At 43.3% G+C, this 24,340-nt stretch overlaps 1 protein-coding gene across 3 annotated transcripts in view; it reads left to right on the forward strand.

Annotated features, from left to right (window-relative positions):
- Window positions 1-23,991, forward strand: part of pdss2 (prenyl (decaprenyl) diphosphate synthase, subunit 2) — a 45,793-nt gene extending 21,802 nt beyond the window's left edge. The window contains exons 4-8 of one of the 3 annotated variants that reach the window (XM_039009666.1): window positions 9,575-9,649; window positions 14,103-14,276; window positions 21,676-21,807; window positions 22,560-22,592; window positions 23,634-23,991. In XM_039009666.1, the coding sequence (XP_038865594.1) occupies window positions 9,575-9,649; window positions 14,103-14,276; window positions 21,676-21,807; window positions 22,560-22,592; window positions 23,634-23,789 (570 nt within the window). In that variant the 3' untranslated portion in view covers window positions 23,790-23,991. Of the gene's footprint in view, window positions 1-9,574; window positions 9,650-14,102; window positions 14,277-21,675; window positions 21,808-22,559; window positions 22,593-23,172 lie in introns of all 3 variants that reach the window. The other 2 variants (XM_039009665.1, XM_039009667.1) reach the window with 2 other exon arrangements.
- The last annotated feature ends 349 nt before the right edge of the window (window positions 23,992-24,340 follow it).

Consider the following 24,340-nt stretch of genomic DNA (forward strand, 5'->3'; position numbering starts at 1 on the left):
TCTGTGACCAAGCTCAACTGTCAGAATGTGGCAGCACAAAATAATCTAAATAACCTATTTTCTCTCTGCTTTGCAATCTTAAAAAATTATCCTCCCTGCATCAGCTCAGATGGTTCATGCTCAGATAGAAAAACGGGCATTTAAAATGCCACCTCAGGTCATGGTGATCATGATCAAAGGGATAGTAGAAGTACTTTTTTCCCCCTCAAATACATGTGGGCATATTACAGCAAAAACATCTGGCAGCTTTCAGAGGTTGTCAATGACAGTACACATAGGCATTATTACACCTTCACCTTATTACACTTTCATGTGTTTTGCAGTGTTCTTAATATCTTATTTTTCACCATTTCATCACATTCTAGAGCTCCCCCTGCTGGACAGACATGCATGTCAAAAATATGTTTGGGTGGGAATAATGCACCCCTATATACACAGTAAGTAGAACAGGTTGCTTACTGGTATGGCCTAGTACTCATTCTTACCAAGTAACCACTCTTCCCCTCAAATGAAATCAAATCAAATGTTATTGGTCGCATACACATATTTAGCAGATGTTAACACAGGTGCATCAAAATGCTTATGTTTATAGCTCAAAGTGCAGTATACCTAACAATATACCTAAATTAAAGAATGTGAAATGCCAGAATAATAGTAGAGAGAATGATTTATTTCAGCTTTTTTTTCTTAGATCACATTCCCAGTGGGTCAGAAGTTTACATACACCCAATTAGTATTTGGAAGCATTGCCATTCAATTGTTTAACTTAGGTCAAACGTTTCGGGTAGCCTTCTACAAGCTTCCCACAATAAGTTGGGTGAATTTTGGCCAATTCCTCCTGATCGATCTGCTGTAACTGAGTCAGGTTTTTAGGCCTTCTTGCTCGCACACACCTTTTCAGTTCTGCCCACAAATTCTCTATAGGATTTAGGTCAGAGCTTTGTGATGGCCACTCCAAAACCTTGACTTTGTTGTCCTTAAGCCATTTTGCCACAACTTTGGAAGTATGCTTGGGGTCATTGTCCATTTGGAAGACCCATTTGCGACCAAGCTTTAACTTCTTGACTGATGTCTTGAGATGTTGCTTCAATATATCCACATAATTTTCCATCCTCATGATGCCATCTATTTTGTGAAGTGCACTAGTCCCTCCTGCAGCAAAGCACCCCCACAACATGATGCTGCCACCCCTGTGCTTCACGGTTGGGATGGTGTTCTTCGGCTTGCAAGCATCCCCCTTTTTCCTCCAAACATAACGATGGTCATTATGGCCAAACAGTTCTATTTTTGTTTCATCAGACCAGAGGACATTTCTCCAAAAAGTATGATCTTTGTCCCCATGTGCAGTTGCAAACCGTAGTCTGGCTTTTATATTGACAGTTTTGGAGCAGTGGCTTCTTCCTTGCTCAGCGGCCTTTCAGGTTATGTTTATACTTGCGTACTATTGTTTGTACAGATGAACATGGTACCTTCAGGCATTTGGAAATTGTTCCCAAGGATGAACCAGACTTGTGGAGGTCTACAATTTTTTTCCGGAGGGGTTTTCTTTTTGATTTTCCCATGATGTCAAGCAAAGAGGCACTGAGTTTGAAGGTAGGCCTTGAAATACATCCACAAGTACACCTCCAATTGACTCAAATTATGTCAAATAGCCTATCAGAAGCTTCTAAAGCCATGACAATTTTCTGGAATTTTCCAAGCTGTTTAAAGGCACAGTTAACTTAGTGTATGTAAACTTCTGACCCACTGGAATTGTGATACAGTGAATTATAAGTGAAAAAATCTGTCTGTAAATAATTGTGTCAGTACAGATCTGGGGAAGGGTACCAAAACATTTCTGCAGCACTGAAGTTCCCCAAGAACACAGTGACCTCCTCCATTCCTAGAGCTGGCCATCCGGCCAAACTGAGCAGTCGGGGGAGAAGGGCCTTGGTCAGGGAGGTGACCGTAGAGCTCCGAGACAGGATTGTGTCGAGGCACAGAGCTGGAGAAGGGTACCAGATCTGTGTCTCCCCAAGAACACAGAGGCCTCCATCATTCTTAAATGGAAAAAGTTTGGAACCACCAAGACTCTTCCTAGAGCTGGCCAAACTGAGCAATCGGGGGAGAAGGGCCTTGGTCAGGGAACTATCTCTGTATCACTCCACCAAACAGGCCTTCATGGTAATATCCAAACGGAAGCCACTCTCCAGTAAAATGCACATGACAGCCCGGTTGGAGTTTGCCAAAAAGACACCTAAAGGACTCTCAGACCATGAGAAACAATCTCTGGACTTTTGAAACCAATATTGAACCCCTTGGCCTGAATGCCAAGTGTCATGTCTGGCGGAAACCTGGCACCATCCCTACGGTGAATCATGGTGGTGGCAGCATCATGCTGTGGGGATGATTTTCAATGGCAGGGACTGGGAGACTGGTCAGGATCGTAACAAAGATGAATGGAGCAAAGTACAGAGATCCTTGATGAAAACCTCATCCAGAGCTCTGTCTGCCCTCAGACTGGGGTGAAGGTTCACCTTCCAACAGGACCAGAACCCTAAGCACACACCAAGACAACGTAGGTGTGGCTTCGGGACATGTCCTGAATGTCCTTGAGTGGCCCAGCCAGGGCCCGGACTTGAACCCGATCGGAGAAACCTGAAAATAGCTGTGCAGCAACGCTCCCCATCCATCCTGACAGAGCTTGAGAGGATCTGCAGAGAAGAATGGGAGAAACTCCCCCAAATACAGGCGTGCCAAGCTTGTAGCATCATACCCAAGAAGACTCGAGGCTGTAATCGCTGACAAAGGTGCTTCAACAAAGTACTGAGTAAAGGGTCTGAATACTTAAGTAAATGTGATTTCGGTTTACATTTTTTTTCTCTAAAAACCAGTTTTTGCTTTGTCAAAATGGGTTAGTGTGTAGGTTGATGAGGGGGAAATGTATTTAATTAATTTTAGAATAAGGCTTTAACGTAACAAAATGTAGAAAAAGACAAGGGGTCTGAATAATTTCCGAAGGCACTGTATGTTGTGGGTAAAACAGTATGTAAACATTATTAAAGTGACCAGTGTTCAATGACTATGTGCAGCAGGGTAGAGTACCGGGTGGTAGCTGGCTAGTAACAGTTACTAAGTTCAGGGCAGGGTACTGGGCAGAGGCCGGCTTGTGGTGACTATTTAACAGTCTAATAGCCTGGAGATAGAAGCTGTTTCTCTCTTTCCCAGCTTTGATGCACCTGTAACGTCTCCGCCGTCTAGATGCTAGCAGGGTGAACAGGCCGGGTGGCTGAGGTCCTTGATGATCTTGTTGGTCTTCCTGTGATACCGGGTGCTGTAGATGTCCTGAAGGGCATGCAGTGTGCCCCCTGTGATGCGTTGGGCTGACTGCTCCAACCTTTGGAGAGCCCTACGATTGTGGACGGTGCAGTTGCCATACCAGGCGGTGATACAGGCCGACAGGATTCCCTCATTGGTGCATCTGTAGAAATGTGTTTGTCTTAGAGACCAAGCCAATTTTCTACAGCCTTCAAAAGGTTGAAGATGCGCTGTTGTGCTTTCTTCACCACACTGTCTGTGTGGATGGACCATTTCAGGTTGTCAGTGATGTGCACACCGAGGAACTTGAAGCTTTTCACCCTCTTCACTGCGGCCCTGTGGATGAGGGGGGGTGCTTCCTCTGCTGTCTCCTGAAGTCCACGATCAGCTTCTTCTTCTTAAACCACTCCCCCAGGGCCCTCACCTCCTCCCTGTAGGCTGTGTCATCGTGGTTGGTAATTAGGCCTACCACGGTTGTTTTCAGCAAACTTCATAATTGAGTTGGAGACGTGAGTGGCCACGCACTCATGGGTTAACAGGGAGTACAGGAGGTAAAAGTTTCACAAACATGGGAAAGCATAGCCTAGGTGAAATGTTGAAATCAAATTTTATTGGTCACATACACATTTTGCAGATGTTATTGCAGGTGTAGCGAAATGCTTGTGTTCCTACTGTAGCTCCAACAGTGCAGTAGTATCTAACAATTCACAACAATACACACAAATCTAAAAGTAAAAGAACGGAATTAAGAAATATATAAATATTAGATCGAGCAATGTCGGAGTGGCATAGACTAAAATACAGTATATACATATGAGATGAGTAAAGCAGTATGTCAACATTAGTAAAGTGACTAGTGTTTCATTATTATAGTGACCAGTGATTCCATGTCTATGTATATGGGGCAGCAGCCTCTAAGGTGCAGGGTTGCGTAACCTGGTGGAAGCCAGCTAGTGATGGCTACTTAACAGTCTGATGGCCTTGAGATAGAAGCTGTTTTTCAGTCTCTCGGTACCAGCTTTGATGCACCTTTACTGACCTTGCCTTCTGGATGATAGCGGGGTGAACAGGCCGTGGCTCGTGTGGTTGATCTCCTTGATAATCTTTTTGGCCTTCCTCTGACATGGGGTGCTGTAGATGTCATGGAGGGAAGGTAGTTTGCCCCAGTGATGCGTTGGGCAGACCGCACCACCCTCTGGAGAGCCCTGCATTTGAAGTTGCCATACCAGGCAGTGATACAGCCCGACAGGATGCTCTCAATTGTGCATCTGTAAACGTTTTAGGGGCCAAGCCAAATTTCTTCAGCCTCCTGAGGTTGTAAAGGCTCTGTTGCACCTTCTTCACCATACTGTATGTGTGGGTGGACGATTTCAGATCGTCAGTGATGTGTACGCCAAGGAACTTGAAGCTTTCCACCTTCTCCACTGCGATCTGGTCGATGTGGATAGGGGCGTTCTCCCTCTGCTGTTTCCTAAATTCCACCATCAGCTCGTTTTGTTGAGTGAGAGGTTATTTTCCTGGCACCACTCTCCCAGGGCCCTCACCACCTCCCTGTAGGCTGTCTCGTCTGTTGGTAATCAGGCCTACTACTGTTGTCGTCTGCAAACTTGAGTTGAGTTGGAGGCGTGGGTGAACATGGAGGTACAGGAGGGGGCTGAGCACGCACCCTTTCAGCGAAGTGGTTCAGTTACCTTTGCTTTCTTGGGTACAAGAACAATGGTGGACATCTTGAAGCAAGTGTGGACAGCAGACTGGGATAGGGGAGAGATTGAATATGTCCGTAAACACTCCAGCCAGCTGGTCTGTGCATGCTCTGAGGCTAGGGATGCCGTCTGGACTGGCAGCCTTGCGAGGGTTAACACGCTTAAATGTCTTACTCACGTCGGCCATGGAGAAGGAAAGCCCACAGCAATACCCTTGGTTGTGGGCCATGTCAGTGGCACTGTGTTATCCTCAAAGCGGGCAAAGAAGGTGTTTAGCTTGTCCGGAAGCAAGACGTCGGTGTCTGCGACGTGGCTGGTTTCCCTTTGTAGTCCGTGATTGTCTGTAGACCCTGTCACATGCGTCTCGTGTCTGAGCCGTTTGATTGTGACTCCACTGTGTGTCTGTACTGACATTTGGCTCTTTAAAAAATGTTTGCCTTACGGAGGGAATAACTACGCTGTTTGTTTGTATTCGGTTATATTCCCAGTCACCTTGCCATGGTTAAATGCGGTGGTTCAGTTTTGCATGAATGCTGCCATCTATCCAGGGTTTCTGGTTTGGGTTGGTTTTAATAGTCACAGTGGGTACATCATCTCCTATACATTTCCTGAAACTCAGTCACCATATCCGTGTATTCGTCGATGTTATTCTCAGAGGCTACCCGGAACATATCAAAACAATTAGTACTCACACTTGTGTCTAAACTATGTTCATGACACTGCCTGTTAAACCAAAGGACAATGACAAATAGAGAACCCTATTCAATCCTTAAAGGAGAATAAAATGTTTTAAACTCACCAATTGCTTGAGGTGTAATGATGTTAAATTGTATTTTTTTGTTTTGTGTTTGTGTTTCACCAAGACAGACATGACTGTAGTAGCAGTCGTAGCATTAGCACTGTGGTTTGGCAAAATATATTTTTTTAGGAGAGCAATTCATCTGGATTATGTGTCCCGGCTTTGAGAGGAATCCTAGGCTGGTACTTGTATAAATGGTAAAGTGATCTCAGAGCCCAGCTCCGGTTTCTCTCCCTCACAGACCTGTCGGCAAAACACGATCCGCCTGGATTTGGGAATAGAGTAAGGGGGAGGCGGGGGCTTATCTGATACTTTCCCCAAAAATGTTCCTCATACCCAGCCTAACAAAGATAGCACATCTGGTAGCACTTTAGGTGCATTGTCCTTTGGGGCCTTTTGTGAGGCTGGTTACCCAGAGGTCACTACTAAGACTAGAGACAGACAGTGCAACCACTTTTAAATGATGAAAAAACGACTTGAATGTATTGAGGGAGTACAACGTATGAATTCTTTTTCTTATCATCTACGTAGACCTGTAAATGTTTGCCCATACACGGTCCTTTCTGAAATTGGTTGTGAAAGATGATAAAGCTAACCTTTGTAAAAATCATGGTTTGAGATCTAAACTCAGTCACTGGTTTGAACAATCATAAATTAAGGTGTCTGATTGATTTTTACTTTGGAGGATTAGTATCACGTGTGAGCAAGGGTGCTATTTAAAATGTAGTCATGGATGCCCCCTGCAAGAGGGATATTGCAACTGCAGACAGATGACACAAAAGTTTAGTGGAGCTTAATGAGACAAAGCTGTTCAGCCTCCCAAAGATCTTTGACTTGGCATCCCAAAGGTCACAATTTTACCTGGGGCAAGTTGAATCCTAAATAAGAAAATACAAATGAAGTAAGAAGAACCTTTTAATTTTGGACCATTTATTCCACTACATGCCCGCACACCTGGACCTAGTAGAATTCCTCGAAGGCGAGGGAGGGTGCTAGTGAAGAACATCTTGATCATGATGAACGTACGATACCACCCAGCAACACACTGTTGAACAGAGTGAAGTTATATCTAAAACAAGAAGAAGGTATCAATACGGAGTTAGGTTCTTAATGACAAAGATCCACAGCAACAGATGTCAGACCACTGCTCAAGAGCCTCATCCATCCTCACAGCCCCCATGACATTTCCTGATTTCTGCCTTGCCATCTGCCTTTCAGCTCCTCAGACTTGACACCTGATAAAGCCTCATAATAATTCAGTTTAAACTGGAGGTCGCTATAAATAAAATAAAAATGGAAAAAGCTCAGTCTGGGTGTACTTAAAGAAAACAGCAGCCAGTCCACACTGGTCTGATAATGTGAGGAGTTAGAGCTGGTCAATTCACAGCCCAGACACCCACTAAGTCTCAACCCTTATGTTTACAGCCACCCCCTTAGTCTAGAGGATGGGAATCCTCTATACTAAGGATCAACAACTAAATTCAGCCGTGGGACAATTGTTTTTCTTGATGATGGTCAGGACACCGGAACATAATTACAAATAATTTGTAGACTGCACATTTTCTGCAAGAAGCCCAAACAGATTTAATATTTGGGTAACACTTTACTTGACACCCAGCGTCATAACACATTGACACGTCATAACACTGTCATGACCCATATATTTACATCTTATGTGACATATTGCATTATTTTATGGCTGGTTATGACACTTGCATAAGTGTCAAAACCCACATTTATTCAAATGTATTTTTTCCCTTGTGCGAAATTACAATTTAATATGGTCAATTTCATGAAATGTTGTGTGACATAAACATACTGTTGACATGTAGGCTATGGTGTAATGGAATATTTTGCGTTGTGTGGTAGGTTTTGACACTCTTATGAAGGTGTCATAACCAGCCGTAAAATAATGCAATATGTCACGACAATATTATGACGCTGGGTGTCAAGTAAAGTTTTACCCAATGACTAAAACAATCATTTCAAACCTTGCTTACCTTTGTATACGAGCACACATCTCTTTATGCGTGGGAATACTTTGGGGAACAGATTTCCAACATTAAAACACCAGCTCCAAGTGATTTTAGTCTTTTATGTCCAACAATAAAAATGTAAAAAATACATATACAGTACCAGTCAAACATTTGGACACGCCTGCTCATTCAAGGGTTTTTAATTTTTATTATTTTCTACATTGCAGAATAATAGTGAAGACATCAAAACTATGGAATAACCAAAAAAGTCTTAAACGAATCAAAATACATTCTCTCAACCAGCTTCACCGGGAATGCTTTTCCAACAGTCTTGAAGGAGTTGCCACATATGCTGAGCACTTGTTGGCTGCATTTCCTTCACTCTGCGGTCCATACCATCTCAATTGTGTTGAGGTCGGGTGGTTGTGGAGGCCAGGTCATTTGATGCAGCACTCCATCACTCCTTCTTGGTCAAATAGCCCTTACACAGCCTGGAGGTGTGTTGGTTAATTTGTCCTGTTGAAAAACAAATTATAGTCCCACTAAGCCAAAACCAGATGGGATGGCATATTGCTGCAGAATGCTGTGGTAGCCACACTGGTTAAGTGTGCCTTGAACTCTAAATAAACCACTGACAGTGTCACCAGCACTGTCAGTGGTGGTGACCACCAGATCATCACCAGATCATCCGTTCACCTACTCTGCGTCTCACAAAGACACGGCGGTTGGAACCAAAAATAAAACATTTGGTTTCATCAGACCAAAGGACAGATTTCCACCAGTCTAATGTCCATTGCTCATGTTTCTTGGCCCAAGCAAGTCTCTTCTTCTTATTGGTGACCTTTAGTAGTGGTTTCTTTGCAGCAATTCGACCATGAAGGCCTGATTCACACAGTTGATGTTGAGATGTGAATGTTACTTGAACACTGAAGCATTTATTTGGGCTTCCATTTCTGAGGCTGGTAACGCTAATGAACTCTGGGTCTTCCTTTCCTGTTGCGGTCCTCATGTACTTTAGATTTGTGTGTATTGTTGTGAAATTGTTAGATATTACTGCACTGTTAGAGCTAGAAACACAAGCATTTCATATCTGCTAAACACGTATGTGAAATTAAATTTGAAGGCCAGTTTCATCATAGAGCTTGATGGTCTTTGCGACTGCACTTCAAGAAGCATTCAACGTTTTTGAAATGTTTCGCATTAAGACATGAAGGTCAGTCAAAGTAATGATTGTCATTTCTCTTTGCTTAGTTGAGCTGTTCTTGCCATAATATGGACTTAGCCCTATTTGGTAAATTACCATCTTCTGTATACCACCCCTACCTTGTCACAACACAGCTGATTGGCTCAAATGCATTAAGAAGGAAAGAAATTCCACAAATTAACTTAAGGCACACCTGTTAATTGAAATGCATTCCAGGTGGCTACCTCATGAAACTGGTTGAGAGAATGCCAAGAGTGTGCAAAGCTGTCATCAAGGCAAAGGGTGGCTACTTTGAAGAATCTCAAATATAAAATAAATACAAATTGTTTAACACTTTTGTTTTCTACATGATTCCATATGTGTTATTTAATAGTTTGTCTTCACTATTAATTAATTACAATGTAGAAAATAATAAAAAGTAAGAAAAACCCTTGAATGAGATTTTTTTTGCTGTTGTTGCTCAGAAAACTTGGGGTCCAAATACAATCCTGTTGGGGAACCCTGCCCTATACCATCTCTCTTTAGAGCAATTTCAATACTACATAAAGTGCTTTCATGGTGGTTAACCAAAGCTTTTTTATTTTGCATTTGACAGGTTGTGGAGTTGATCTCAAGTGCCATTGGTGACTTGGTGCAGGGAATCTACCATGAGATGCCCAACAGTTTGGAGGTAAGACCATTTCCATACCACTACCAGGGACAGTGTAGCTAGTTAGCTGTAAACTCACCTAAACAAACTGCACTGTCAATTTAGGAGTCTACAATCTCACCATGTTCAACCTGCAGATCGATGTGCCTCAGAGTGGAGTCTTAACATACGCAACAGCAGATATACTTTTGAGGAGATAGGGAAACGTTGTCCATGCTACATCAATGGGCCACACAGTGCATTCTGGGACAAGGAGCGAATGGGAGTCTATTGGGCACTAGCTCAAAAACCCAACATTAGCTTGAATTTCGTCAACAAGAAGTACAACATTACAAACCTTTTCTGAGATGTTAGATAATTAACTTGCTCTCTGTAATATCGAATAGCTTTGGAATCATGACATTACGTACTTTCGAGGAACATAGGCACGTTTCTTCGACATATACACCGACTTTGAGAAGGGATTGCGTGACGATTAGCAAACACGTGACGTAGCATGACAATGTGAACGTGATTGGTCGACAGTCTGCCGTGTGTGGCTTTATACTTTCCTTCATATCTCTGGCAACGCACCGTGGACTAAAGAGGCAGACAAATAGGAAACATGCTAGACCCTCCATTAAATTACATATTTCTCAAGGTAGGAATATCGCAAAAATATGATCAATGGCTCATTCGAGAGAAGACATCCTCCTGAGTTATGACATCGGACAGTATTGAAGTCTGACATGTATGGTAAATGTTTTCATGATCTAGAAGTTGTATTCCTATTAACTTCCAGTGTAGTGAGAGCGAATTTATCACAGTGCTACGTCATATTGGCCAGATTTATGCCTGCTTGAACGCCAATAAGTCAGATGCACATGAAATGAGTTGCACAAAACATTCAAAGTGGGTGAACCTTTCCTTTAAGTATGTCTTAAGTATGTCTTATATAATCATAAACATAACATCATACTAATTTGAGTGTCTCTTATTGAGCTTTACTATGTTACGTCCAGCATGTGAGACCAGGCTGCCAGAAAGGTACATTAGCAGGCCACTCATTATGTATTTTGTCAGGATGTAGCCCAGTGTTAAGATTGGTATATAGGAAAATATGGGCTTCTCCTCTCCAACTTCCCGCCCATTCTTAATGCTGTAGGCTATTTTACATTCAGCAAGCAATAGCAATCATGCGTCTATCGTCCAATAAGCTATTAGTAGGTTAAAGAAAATAAGTCAAAATAAGTGTCCAACAAGCTTTTGTAGGCTAGTATAGCTTTTCCTGGGACTCCACAATATTTAAGAAAAGCTGTGTAAATGTAACGCTAAATATGTGTGCTCACAAAAATACTGAGATTTATAAACTTGGCGCAGGCCATACATACACACGTTTCACTTTATTAATCAGACCTGTTGTGAAAGTGTGCACACGTGAACTAGCATTATAATTCCACCTTAAAAACACCCATCATTCACCTTTTATGGTGACAAAGCCCTTATTTGCTGTATACAGTGCATTCGGAAAGTATTTAGACCCCTTGACCGTTTCCACATTTTGTTACGTTACAGCCATATTCCCCAAAAAATCTACACACAATAACAAAGTGAAAACAGGTTTGTAGTTATTTTTGCAAATAAAAACTGAAATGCATTATTTACATAAGTATTCAGACCCTTTTGATATGAGACTCGAAATTGAGCTCCGGTGCATCCTGTTTCCGTTGATCATCCTTGATGTTTCTACAACTTGATTGGAGTCCACCTGTGGTAAATTCAATTGATCGGACATGATTTGGAAAGGCACTAATTTAATCCTTTTTAGAAATAGGCATCTATTTCCTATTATTTATTTAATTTCCATGAACATTGCAGAATAAATATCTCACCTTTTCTGTGATGGTTTCCTATTGGCAAAATAGCCTATAGGCCTAGAACAAGTTAGGATAGGCTACCATTCGTCCCATCTTTCATTTAATTGGACACACTTCACAGTAGTAAATAGATAAGCTATGTCAAGTATTTTGCTCTATTTGATACGATCCGAAGCGCAGTTTAAAATCCTTAAGAGCCTTGATGCACCTGTGCGTCAATCTAAGTAACATAATAAAACAAATGTCAATTTAATCTAAAAATATTTTTTTTGCACGGGCTGCGTCTCAATCCATCGCATCCGTTTATGTCGGCCTTCCGCATCTGCGGTGGAAGGTGGCCGAGCTACAGCAGTGTTAATCAGACCATCCCGAAAATCCGCAGTGTCTTTGTGAGACGCAGAGTAGGTGAACGGATTATATCCGCATGTGTGGTTCTTACCATGAAGCATGGAGCTGGTGGCGTGAGGGTGCTTTGCTGGTGACACTGTCAGTGATTTATTTAGAATTCAAGGCACACTTAACCAGCATGGCTACCACAGCATTCCGCAGCGATACGCCATCCCATCTCGTTTGCGCTTAGTGGGACTATCATTTGTTTTTCAACAGGACAATGACCCAAAACACACCTCAAGGCTGTGTACGTGCTATTTGACCAAGGAGAGTGATGGAGTGCTGCATCAGATGACCTGGCCTCCAATCACCCGAACTCAACCCAATTGAGATGGTTTGGGATGAGTTGGACCGCAGAGTGAAGGAAAAGCAGCCAACAAGTGCTCAGTATATGTGGGAACTCCTTCAAGACTGTTGGAAAAGCATTCCAGGTGAAGCTGGTTGAGAGAATACCAAGACTGTGCAAAGCTGTCATCAAGTCAAGGGGTGGCTACTTTGAAGAATCTCAAATAGAAAATATTTTGATTTGTTTAACACTTATGGTTAATACATGATTCCATATGTGTTATTTCATAGCTTCAATGTCTTCACTATTACTGTACAATGTAGAAAATAGTAAAAAATAAAGAAAAACCCTTGAATGAGTAGGTGTCCAAACTTTGCACAATAAATTCCTTACCTTTTCTGGCTATGATGAGTTCATATTCCCGAAGAAGCCGTACAACATATTACTATGCGCATCTCTCATTGTGCCTATTGTATATTATAATTTAACGTTTCTTCAAAAACTGGTGACAATGTAGGCTATTTATGCCACCTGTTGTTTTTGCAATCTCTTGATTTGTGATGATTTTGGTGCAAAAATCTTATGACCATTCCCATCACTCATGTTTGCATATTTGATGTATTTTCCAGACATGTTACTGTTAATATATACATACAGTACATTAGACACACATATACAGTACCAGTCAAAAGTTTGGACACCTACTCATTCAAGGGTTTTTCTTAATTTTTATTATTTTCTAGAAAGTATTCAGACCCCTTGACTTTTTCCAATTTTTTTTGTGTTACAGCCTTATCCTAAAATGTATTAAATCGTTTCCCCCCTCAATCTACACACAATACCCCATAATGACAAAGCAAAAACAGGTTTTTAGAAATGTTGGCAAATTTATTAGAAACAAAAATACAAATGTACGTAAGTAGTCAGATCCTTTACTTAGTACTTTGTTGAAGCACCTTTAGCAGCGATTACATCCTCGTGTCTTCTTGGGTATGATGCTACAAGCTTGGCACACCTGTATTCGGGGAGTTTCTCCCATTCTTCTCTGCAGATCCTCTCAAGTTAGATGGGGAGCGTCACTGCACAGCTATTTTCAGATCTCTCCAGAGATTTTAGAATGGGTTGAAGTCCAGGCTCTGGCTGGGCCACTCAAGGACATTCAGAGACTTGTCCCGAAGCCACTCCTGCGTTGTCTTGGCTGTGTGCTTAGAGTTGTTGTCCTGTTGGAAGGTGAACATTCGAACCAGTCTGAGGTCCTGAGCGGTCTGGAGCAGATTTTCATCAAAGATCTCTATGTACTTTAGTCAGGATCGAGGGAAAGAGCAGTCTCCCAGTCCCTGCCGCTGAAAAATATCCCCACAGCATGATGCTGCCACCACCATGCTTCACCGTAGGGATGGTGCCAGATTTCCTCCAGATGTGACGCTTGGCATCCAGAGAATCTTGTTTTTCATGGTCAGAGTCCTTTAGGTGACTTGACAAACTCCAAGTGGGACTGTCATATCTTTTACTGAGGAGTGGCTTCCGTCTGGGCACTCTACCATGAAGGCTTGATTGGTGGAGTGCTACAGAGATGGTTGTCCTTGTGTAAGGTTCTCCCATCTCCACAGAGGAGCTCTGTATGAGTGTCCATTGGGTTCTTGGTCACCTCCCTGACGAAGGCCCTTCTTACAGTGTATTCAGACCCCTTGACTTTTTCCACATTTTGTTACAGCCTTATTCTAATTATTTTAGAATGCGAAGATAAAATAAATGTTTTTGCTCTTCTCACTAACAGCAAATGATTGCATCTTATTCTATTAAGCTACTTGTTTATTTTGTCATGAATAAGAGCGTCATCATATATTCCTGCAAAAGGCTACTACTAGGATAAAAATGTACTTCCACACAATGGGAACAGTCAGAACTGAATACATAACGTTTATTAACGTGCTATTTTCAGGACAAGAGCCTGACTGATGACATCAACATGGTTACGTGGGAGGAGCAGAGGTTCTTGTCCCATGGTGCCTTGCTGGCGAAAAGCTGTCAGGCAGCGATGGAGCTCGCCAAACATGACAAAGATGCCCAAGGACTGGCCTACAAATACGGCAAGCATCTATCACTGGGCCACAAGGCAAGTACTGCATGTTATGCCTCGTGGGTTTCGTCTTTATAACAATTCAATAATGATGAGACAGAAGGGGCCTCCTGAGTGGCGCAGCGGTCTGAGGCAGTGCTAAAGGCATCACTACAGACCCGGGTTCGATCCCAGGCTGTCACACAAAGGGCCGTGATTGGGAGTCCCATAGGGCGGTGCACAATTGACCCAGCCACATCCGGGTTAGGGGAGGGTTTGGCCGGAGGGGCTTTACTTGGCTCATCGCGCTCTTGCGACTCCTTGTGGTGGGCCGGGCACCTGCAGGCTGACCTCGGTCTTCAAGGTGAGCGGTGTTAACTCCGACACATTGGTGCAGTTGGCTTCCGGCTTAAGCGGGTGGGTTTTAAGAAGCGTGGTTTGGTGGGTCATGTTTCGGGGGATGCATGACTCGACTTTCGCCGCCCAAGCCCATTGGGGAGTTGCAGAGATGAGACAAGATCGCAACTGGGGATGGGCAGAAAATTGAGACCGAAGACCGGAATCAGTTCAACCATTATCTAGAACAGGGATGGGCAACTTTTAAAGGGTGGTGGGGGCCACTCATCATGAGGGTCTGCAGTGGCTCGGGGGTTTGTGTATCCATACACACACATGCAGTCAGAGCCGGCCTTAGCCTTTTGGGGGCCCTCCCTCCCCCACCTAGAGGAGCAAAACTTTTTAGCTGCCCCTGTCTTGACAGCGGAGATAATTTAAAAAAAAGTGAGTTAATTTCCTGCAATTCTACTCATTTTGCCATGGGGTGGAGAGAACATGTTTGCAGTTTAATATCATCTGAGTATCTTTTTGTAGAGGGTACTATGCTGCATACAGACCCCGCTGCGCACTCAATGTTGCGGGGAAACTGAAGTGAGCTTTAGCCTATTGTCTGAGTCTTAGAAAAAAGAAAATGTAACATCGTCTATTTTCTGCTTTTCAATCACATGTAGCTGTTCTTTAGGCTATGGCCTAAGATAAATGTGTTCATATGGGCAGAATATTATATTTTGTAGCGCAGGCTACCGCATTTATGAAAATAACCAGTTCATGTGAAAATATTCGGATCTGGTAAAAGGCTGACATTTGCTTGTTTCAATAAAATAAAAAAGACTGTCACATGACAATGGAAACTGATTTTAGAGACAAAGTAACAATAGCCTCTACAATTAAAGGGATCAGAGTCCATCTTATTGGGCTCTTACCATTATTTATATCTTTCAAATTCACCAAACAATTTTGTTTAAAAGCCCTCTAGGCTACTCATTTGTTAAATGTTTTTGGATAATAGAAAGGAAAATGCTGTTGGGTGTTAATGCAATTGCCTATCCTACACAGTACCCTACTGTACCTCAGTGTCCAATCCGATACACAGAAACATATGAAAACATTACCTTGATGCTTTCTCTGTTAAATCTTCTAGACCCTGCTGTACCTCAAGGAGACGAGCAGATAATCAACAAATGTAGGGGTATTGGATCCAACACGGATCACAACTCCCTTCACTGGCGCAACAAACGAGACAACATATTCTGGACATTCTTCTGAACGCTGTTTTGGCATCATGTGCTATATCACAACAGCTGTGTGTCACTCGACTGTCATTCAGAAACATATTTCCTGGATTAGCTGATGATGGCCTAACTAAACAGCTGGATACTAAATGTGCATCCAACAAGTAGGTCTAGCCTACCATAGCCTATAGAAGAACCACAAAAGTTAGGTGACTTTCGGTTAGAAGCATTCGATTTTGCAACCGCATACATTTTGGATTTACCAACCCTGTTTTATTTATTCTGTCTAAAAGGAATGCAACATTTTTATTCATACAATATTCTGCCCATATGTTTTTAAATTATTTTAGTGCATAAGGGAACCAATATATGAGAACCTTCAGACCGGTTTAAACAAGTTTCCTCATGGAGCCATTGCATTTTTATTTATTTTACTCAATATTCTGCCCATATGAATTAATTTATATAAAATATTTTGCCCATTTTAACAAATTTATTTTAGGGCATAAGTGAACCAATATATGAGAGCCTTCAGACGGGTTTAAACAAGTTTCCTCACGGCGCAACCAAGTTGTTCCCCAGCCTGCGTGTGTGAAAAAGTCGCCGACAAAGGAGTTTGCTTCTGCTGCAAAATATTACTCATTACGGCGGTGGTTCGCACACTCCGAGTAAGAGTGACTAACAATGGGGGCCCCCTGGTCGGTAATTCGACCATGATTACTACAAATTGAGATCGCTGGCCGCTAGACTAACTTGCCAGTCAAAAAAATGTAGTTGACATGGGCTAATTGAGTGACTGACATAACAAGAGGAAAAACTGCTGATGCACAATCAAATTTAGAAATTGCACCTTGTGTATTCTGCTATTCTAAGTTGAGACCAGACTTCCCCAAAAACATTTTACATTTTTACTGATCTGCGGGCCTACAAAAGGGGCCAGTTGCCCATCCCTGATCTAGAAGTGCTTGGTCTCAACACATACAACCCCCATGATGCTCCGCTGCACAACCCCAATACACCACATCTCTTCCCCTCCTACCTAAATTGTCCCCATTATGAACAATAGTCCTGAGAAGCTGACTGAGCCCCTATAGGTGACTGCTGGGTCAGGGTGTCAACCAATAACAGTTCCGGACCACTCCTGACTGGTGGTTCTGTCGGTGTTGCGGGACCAGTTTGAGCAATGACTGTAGCAGGAACCCACTTTGGTCCATTGAGGTAGTTCCTAACTAAGACAGTTTCTCCAGGATTGAAAGCTCTGTCTTTTGTTCTCAGTTCGACTTGACTCTCCTGTTGACGTCACACTCCTTTTCCTTCTGAGGTTTGAGTAGGTCGAAGCTTGTGCTTAGCACCCTCTTCATGAGTAGCAAAGCAGGGAAGCCTTGTTTGTTGCATGAGGCTTGTTCCTTTAGGATAGCAGGAAGCTGTTCAAGCGTTGGTGCAACGTCCCTTGACCATAACACTTTCAATGCATGTTTCATGGTCTGTATGAACCTCAACGCCAGCCAGTTTATAGATGGATGATACGGGGCGGGCCTGATGTGCTGTACGCCATTCACCTGTAGGAACATAGCCATTTATTGGGACACTAGGTGTGGTCCATTGTCGCTAACGAGTTGGAGTGGCGATCCGAACCGACTACACTTCCCCAAGTTTATCGATGCTGTTCTCTGCAGTAGTAGACCTCATGATGGCAACATCTGGCTACTTGCTATGAGCATCCACAACCACAAGAAACATGGTCTTCAAATGGACCTGCGAAGATGCGTTGCCACGCCTCCTCTGGCCAATCCCACAGATGAAGAGGTGCAATTTGAGGTATGTTTGCGAACCTTCTGACATGAGGAACACGCTTTCTCCTCCATCCAGTCCATCAGAGGTAGCTTTGTGCAATTACCTGAGTGTAGCTGGTAAATTTTCCACTTGTCTGGAGTAGAAGTCCACTTGGCGGGACTCTGGCTTGACCACAGGTAGTGGTAACCTGGAAAAACTGCAATGCAGATGGATTTAACTTGCGGCTTTTGATGTCCTTTGCAGCAAGTGACTGAATCCCAGTATGCAGTCCAAAGATGCTCGTCAGCGGACGATGATTTGTAAAAAGGGTGAACTTACTCCTGTACAGCTACTAGTGAAATTTACGCCCTCCAAAAACAAATGCCTAGGGATTCTCATTCTATCTGTGCATAGTTCGTTTTGGCTTTGTTTAATGTCCTTGACGCGAAAGCGATAGACTTCACCTGAAGGCATGATATGGGACACGACTGCACCCGCACTATAGGTACTAGCATCACAAGCTAGTTGGATGGGCAATGACAGGTCGAAGTGCATCAGATTTCAGAAGTGTTTCCTTGGTTTTCACGAATGCTTCCTCGGATTGTTCTGTCCATTTACATGTTTTGTCTTGACAAAACAACTAATGCAGCAGCTTCAGCTTCATTGCTGAGCTCGGAATAAATCGTCCTTAGTAATTCAGTAACCCCAGGAAAGAACATAGTTGGCTTACGTTCTGAGGAGCTGGGGTCCAAGATAGTCTTGACCTTGGACGGAGCCCTGTGAAGGCCCACTGCGTTGATGACGTGTCCAAGGTATTCAACCGGTGATTGGAAGAATGCACCCCCCCTCCCATCAATCTTTTAAAAAAAATGTCACCTTTATTTAACCAGGTACGCAAGTTGAGAACAAGTTTTCATTTACAATTGCGACCCAGAAACTCCCCAAATACAGGTGTGCCATACCCAAGTAGACTCGAGGCTGTAATTACTGCCAATGGGGCTTCAAAGTACTGAGTAAAGAGTCTGAAGACTTATGTAATATTTTTTCATAAAGTCTAAAAAACTGTTTTTACTTTGTCATTATGGGTTATGTCTAGCTTGATGAGGACAAAAAATATATAATACATTTTAGAATGAGGCTGAAAAGTCAAGGGGTCTGAATACTTTCTGAATGCACTGTATATCCAAAACTAGGTGGACACCCCTTCAAATTCGTGAATCCGGCTATTTCAGCCACACCCGTTGCTGACAGGTGTATAAAATCGAGCACACAGCTATGCAATCTCCATAGTCAAACATTGGCAGGAGAATGGCCTTACTGAAGAGCTCAGACTTTCAACATGGCACCGTCATAGGATGCCACCTTTCCAACAAGTCAGTTCGTCAAATTTCTGACCTGTTAGGCCACACAAGCTCACAGAACGGGACCGCCGAGTGCTAAATCGTGTAGCGTGTAAGAATCGTAGGTCTTCGGTTGCAACACACACTACCGAGTTCCAAACTGCATATGGAAGCAACGTCAACACGAGAAATGTTTGTGACACTAAGATCACCATGCGCAATGCCAAGCGTCGGCTGGATTGTGGAGCAGTGGAAACACGTTCTCTGTAGTGATGAATCACGCTTCATCTGGCAGTTTGACGGACAAATCTGGGGTTGGCAGATGCCAGGAGAATGCTACCTGCCCCAATGCAAAGTTTGGTGGTGGAGGAATAATGGTCTGGGGCTGTTTTTCATGGTTCGGGCTAGGCACCCTGTTCCAATGAAGGGAAATCTTAATGCAACAGCATACAATTACATTCTAAACGATTGTGGGAATCCAACTTTGTAGCAACAGTTGGGGAAGGTCCTTTCCTGTTTCAGCAGTGCACAAAGTCCATACAGAAATGGTTTGTCAAGATTGGTGTGGAAGAACATGACTGGCCTGCACAGAGCTCTGACCTCAACCCCATCAAACACCTTTGGGTTGAATTGGACCGCCGACTGCGAGCCAGGCCTAATCGCTCAACATCAGTGCCCGACTTCACTAATGCTCGTGTGGCTGAATGGAAGCAAGTCCCCGCAGCAATGTTCCAACCTCTAGTGGAAAAACCTTTCCAGAAGAGTAGAGGCTATTTTTGGGGACCAACTCCATATTAATGCCCATGATTTTGGAATGAGATGGTCGACGAGCAGGTGTCCACATGCTTTTGGTTATGTAGTATATGTTCTTACGAACTCGTCTGTAATGTAGTGTATGTCCTTACGAACTCCTAGTCCGTAGTACTTCAATCTCTGTAAGGTCGTATCCAAGATCAGGAGGTCTTCTTCGTCTTTCCCGGTAACGAGGTGTCATCCAGGTAGCATTGTACTCCTGGCAAGATCTTGTCATTCGCCCTCTAGAACAGCGCTGGCGCACTTGGGATTCCAAATGGTAGATGAGAGTACTTGAAGAGCCTCTTGTGTGTCACGATGGTCAGAAGCTCCATTGACTTTTCATCCATGTGCATCTGCAAGTAGGCCTGGCAGAGGTCGATCTTGCTGAACTTTTGACCCCAGATAATCCTGTGAAAAGGTTGTGTATGTGTGGTAGCGGATTCTGCTTAGTGGACAACACGGGGTTAACAGTAAAGTTAGTCTCCACATATCCTAATTCCTCCACCTTTTTTTAAGGACTGGTACGATGGGTGTTGCCCATTCACTCACGCTGACCGGCTACAGTGTCCAAGTCAGCCTTGACTTTTGGTCTTATAGCATAAGGTACGAGTCGTGCTTTCAGAAACATTGGTGTGCTGTCTAGCTTAATGCTAAGCTTCAATGTAATGTATTTCATGCTACACAACTCTCCATTAAAGACCTCTCTGATTTTCAGTTGCAACTCCCTGCACTTTTCCTGATGAACTCAACTACTGAGCCTCTTTAGCAGCTAGTTCCATGGACACACGGACTTCAATGTCCTTTGCCAGTGTCAGATTACATGCAGTCAATAGTCTCTTGTGTAGCTTCACGCCATAGCCCACATACTATGTCTCTAATGGTGTCATTTAGAACATCATTAAACTCAGTACTCTGATCGCTTCTTTAACGAAGCAGCAAACATTATCACTGATTCTCCCTCTTCCTGATTTCTTCTGTGGAACCTAAACTTTTCAGCAATAACTAGTGGTTTTGGTGAAAAGTGTCCTTTCAGTATTTCCACAATATCCCCATATGTCTTATTATCTGGCCTGTGTGGCTGTAGCAGACCGCATAGTCAATTAAATGTCTTTAAACAAAAAAATGTAGGCACAATTTGTCCTCAATGTCATTTGCAAAAACTAAATATTCAAACCGTTCTGTATATGAGCTCCACACGTTCATTAAACTGTCCAATGTTTCCAAAAATTCGAGCAATTTTTCATTTCTCAATTGGCTCCTGATTGTCAATTACTTTAATATTTTCCTCAGTCACGTGATCTTCATCCACTTCACTTGACGTTTCATCCTTAATTTCCCCAGTTCTTCCTCGCATGTCCATTCCTCCCTTTTTAATCACTTTGTTTCCTCGCTTCGACGTCCGTCTCAAATCCTTTTCTGCCGTCCATGACAATACAAACTCTCTCTCTCTCTTAGCTAGCTCGACTATGCACTTGCCTCTACTAGCAATACACTGTCCTAACATTAGCCTTAAACTTGTTAAAACCGACTTCTTCCAGACAGAATAGTTCCCATAGGGTGACTCGTTGCCAATGTTTTGTTATTTCTCGTGAGTTTCATAATAATGAGACGGGAATCAATTCAACCATGTATCTAGAATATGCTCAGTCTCAACACATAAAGCCCCATGATGCTATGTGGCACAACCCCAATACATCACACTGCAGAAAACCTGAAAGATTGGCTTTGCTGAAAAGGAATCATGCTGAAATGTGAAAATGTGAGTGAAAAGGACATAATAGTACAGCTGATTCAAATAGTCAACTCCTCATCAAGCGTTGATTATTTTAATCAGCTGGGTAACACTAGGATAACAAAACATCCACCCCTTGGGGTCCCCAGGACCAAGTTTGGGAAACGCTGTAGTTGGTGAGATGTAACATGTAAGGATCATGATTAGGCTGTCATGACTGACTAATGCTGTCATTTCCCACTCTTTAGTTGAACTCTGACCTGCAGCCATTTGTGAAGAACAGTTCAGCAGGCCCAGTAACATTCAGTTTGAACTCTGCTCCTGTGGTTTTCCACCGGCAGATTGTGGGGCAGGAGAGATGGCGTCATCAGCTGCAACAGGTACTGAACCACTTATCCCGTGCCATTACTTTTTCCCTGACAGTTTAATTGGTGTGTATATATATATATAGCCACAAGGTAAAGATCTACACCGAGTGTACAAAACGTTATGAACACCTTCCTAATATTGAATTGCACCTCTTTTGCCCTCAGAACAGCCTCAATTCGTCAGGGCGTGGTCTCTAATCAAATCAAATCAAGTTTATTTTATATAGCCCTTCGTACATCAGCTAATATCTCGAAGTGCTGTACAGAAACCCAGCCTAAAACCCCAAACAGCAAGCAATGCAGGTGTAGAAGCATGGTGGCTAGGAAAAACTCCCTAGAAAGGCCTCTACAAGGTGTCAAAAGCGTTCCACAGGGATGCTGGCCCATAGTCTCCAATGCTTCTCACAGTTGTCAAGTTGGCTGGATGTCCTTTGGGTGGAGGACCATTATTGAAACATAAGGGAAACTGTTGAGCGTGAAAAACCCAGCAGCGTTGCAGTTCTTGACACCTACTAACATACCCCGTTCAAAGGCCCTCAAGTATTTTGTTTTGCCCATTCACCCTCTGAATTGTACACATACACAATCCATGTCTCAAGGCTTAAAAATCCTTATTTAACCTGTCTCCTCCCCTTCATCTTCACTGTTGAAGTGTATGTCACAAGTGACATCATTAAGGGATCATAGCTTTCACCTTGTCAGTCTGTCATGGAAAGAGCATGTTGTATACTTATGTCTTTCCCTTTTTCTCGCTCCGTGAACAGGCAAAAACTATTGGAACTATTGACTATACAAAGGTAAGCAGGGTGGATGTACATACATACATACAGTGGATGTTTATTATTGTGGTATGGTAGCAAGGTGGGTTGCAAGACTAAGATGCTTAGAAACGGTTGACATCCGCTCTATAACCAACTGTAAGTTAGAAATTTCCTTCCCAAAGTCAGTTGGAGGGAAAGGAGGGGACAGACGGGGCGCAGGAAGAAACAGAGGTGGTGGTGGGGGGAAATCTCTGGTCACGTCTGAAACCAGATCGTGGAGGATTAGGTACCTAGGACTATTTGTGGAGGAGACAGCGACATTGTCAGAATCTCCTTCATAAGGACAGGAGGGGGGATATGGGGAGAATGTATCCTCCTTAACTACACCCCAGTTATTGTAGTTACTCTAACTTCCATTTCCATATAGATTAGTACTTAGAATAGAATACATTTGTTCTGCTTGCCTGGGCTTTTACTCTGAAATGTATATTGTGTCAAACACTAGGTGTACCCTGTGCACTGCTCCTCTTAGTCTTAATGTAATGCAGTCTGAAACCATGAAGATGGTCTGTCAGACCATATTTTGGAAATATCTGCCACCTGTTGTTCGACATAGGAAAGAAAGTGGTGGACAGGGCCTTTCTGGGAAGTAATGGAGTGTGGAGAAGACCCTTGGAGTGTGGAGAAGACCCTTGGAGTGTGGAGAAGACCCTTGGAGTGTGGAGAAGACCCTTGGAGTGTGGAGAAGACCCTTGGAGTGTGCTGTGTCCCTGTTTTGAAACTGACAAGTGTGCACACACATTAGCGCAGTGGAGCAACGCTCCTTGCCTGCTGTTTCTTTAAGCGAAGGCCCACAGGGGTTTTTCGGTCTTAGAATTCATTAGGTAGAACGCCCTGAGCAAAAAATATGCCCTGACAGAGCTAGAGCAGCAGGGGGGATAGACACCTAAGATTACTCAGTGTGTCTGAGATGAGGGGTTCTAATGACCAATGTACAGTTTTGTTATGACCGCTGCTCATTTCAACATTTGCTTACATAAAAAAATGCTGTTGTCCTATGGTCTCTTCCTGCAACAGCTGCGGTCCACGATCAAGTTGGAGGAAGGTGTCACCTCGACAATGGACCTGTGTCGTTACCACGGCAACAAAGCTCTGGAGTCCATCCAGTGTTTCCCTTCCTCTGAGGCACGCTCAGCTTTGGAGAACATCGCTAGCACTGTCACAAAGTTCTGACCACCCCCCCATTACCCTGTGGCCTCAAGACAAATTGCACAATCAATTGATGCTCAAACACACAAAAACAATCTTTGTTCTATTTAAGCCAATCAGTGAGCAGAACTAAGTCCTATAGACATTTACCAGAAATGAAACTACAGATTGCCCTTTTCAAAACACCATTTAACTGTTTGCTATTAAAACAGTTCCCATCCAGTCATCTGAGTTATTTTATTGTGTTTGCTGCTATGTCCCTGTGCAATAGCAAAATAAAATCTAGGTGGGGAAAAATGTCAAAGCTTTCCTTGGCCCTGCCACGAGAAGCACACTTGAAGCTCCGCAAGCAGTAATTATTAATGAGGTCCAATCCCGTGACCTGCAGCAAATGGACAGGAAATGCAAGGGTATTGATTGGGCCGCTGTGCGCTGCGGGCTGGCGCCAGGGTGGTGGCCTGTGGTTTCCCAGGCACTCTCGGCGGGGACAGCCAAGGTGTGAAACTGGGTGGAGGAGCGTCACCACTACCAACAGTGTCTGTCACATGCGGCCCGGCCTGAAGGGCACACGGCAC

The sequence above is a fragment of the Salvelinus namaycush genome, chromosome 15 (genome assembly GCF_016432855.1).
Source record: "Salvelinus namaycush isolate Seneca chromosome 15, SaNama_1.0, whole genome shotgun sequence".
In the NCBI taxonomy this organism is placed as follows: Eukaryota; Metazoa; Chordata; class Actinopteri; order Salmoniformes; family Salmonidae; genus Salvelinus; species Salvelinus namaycush.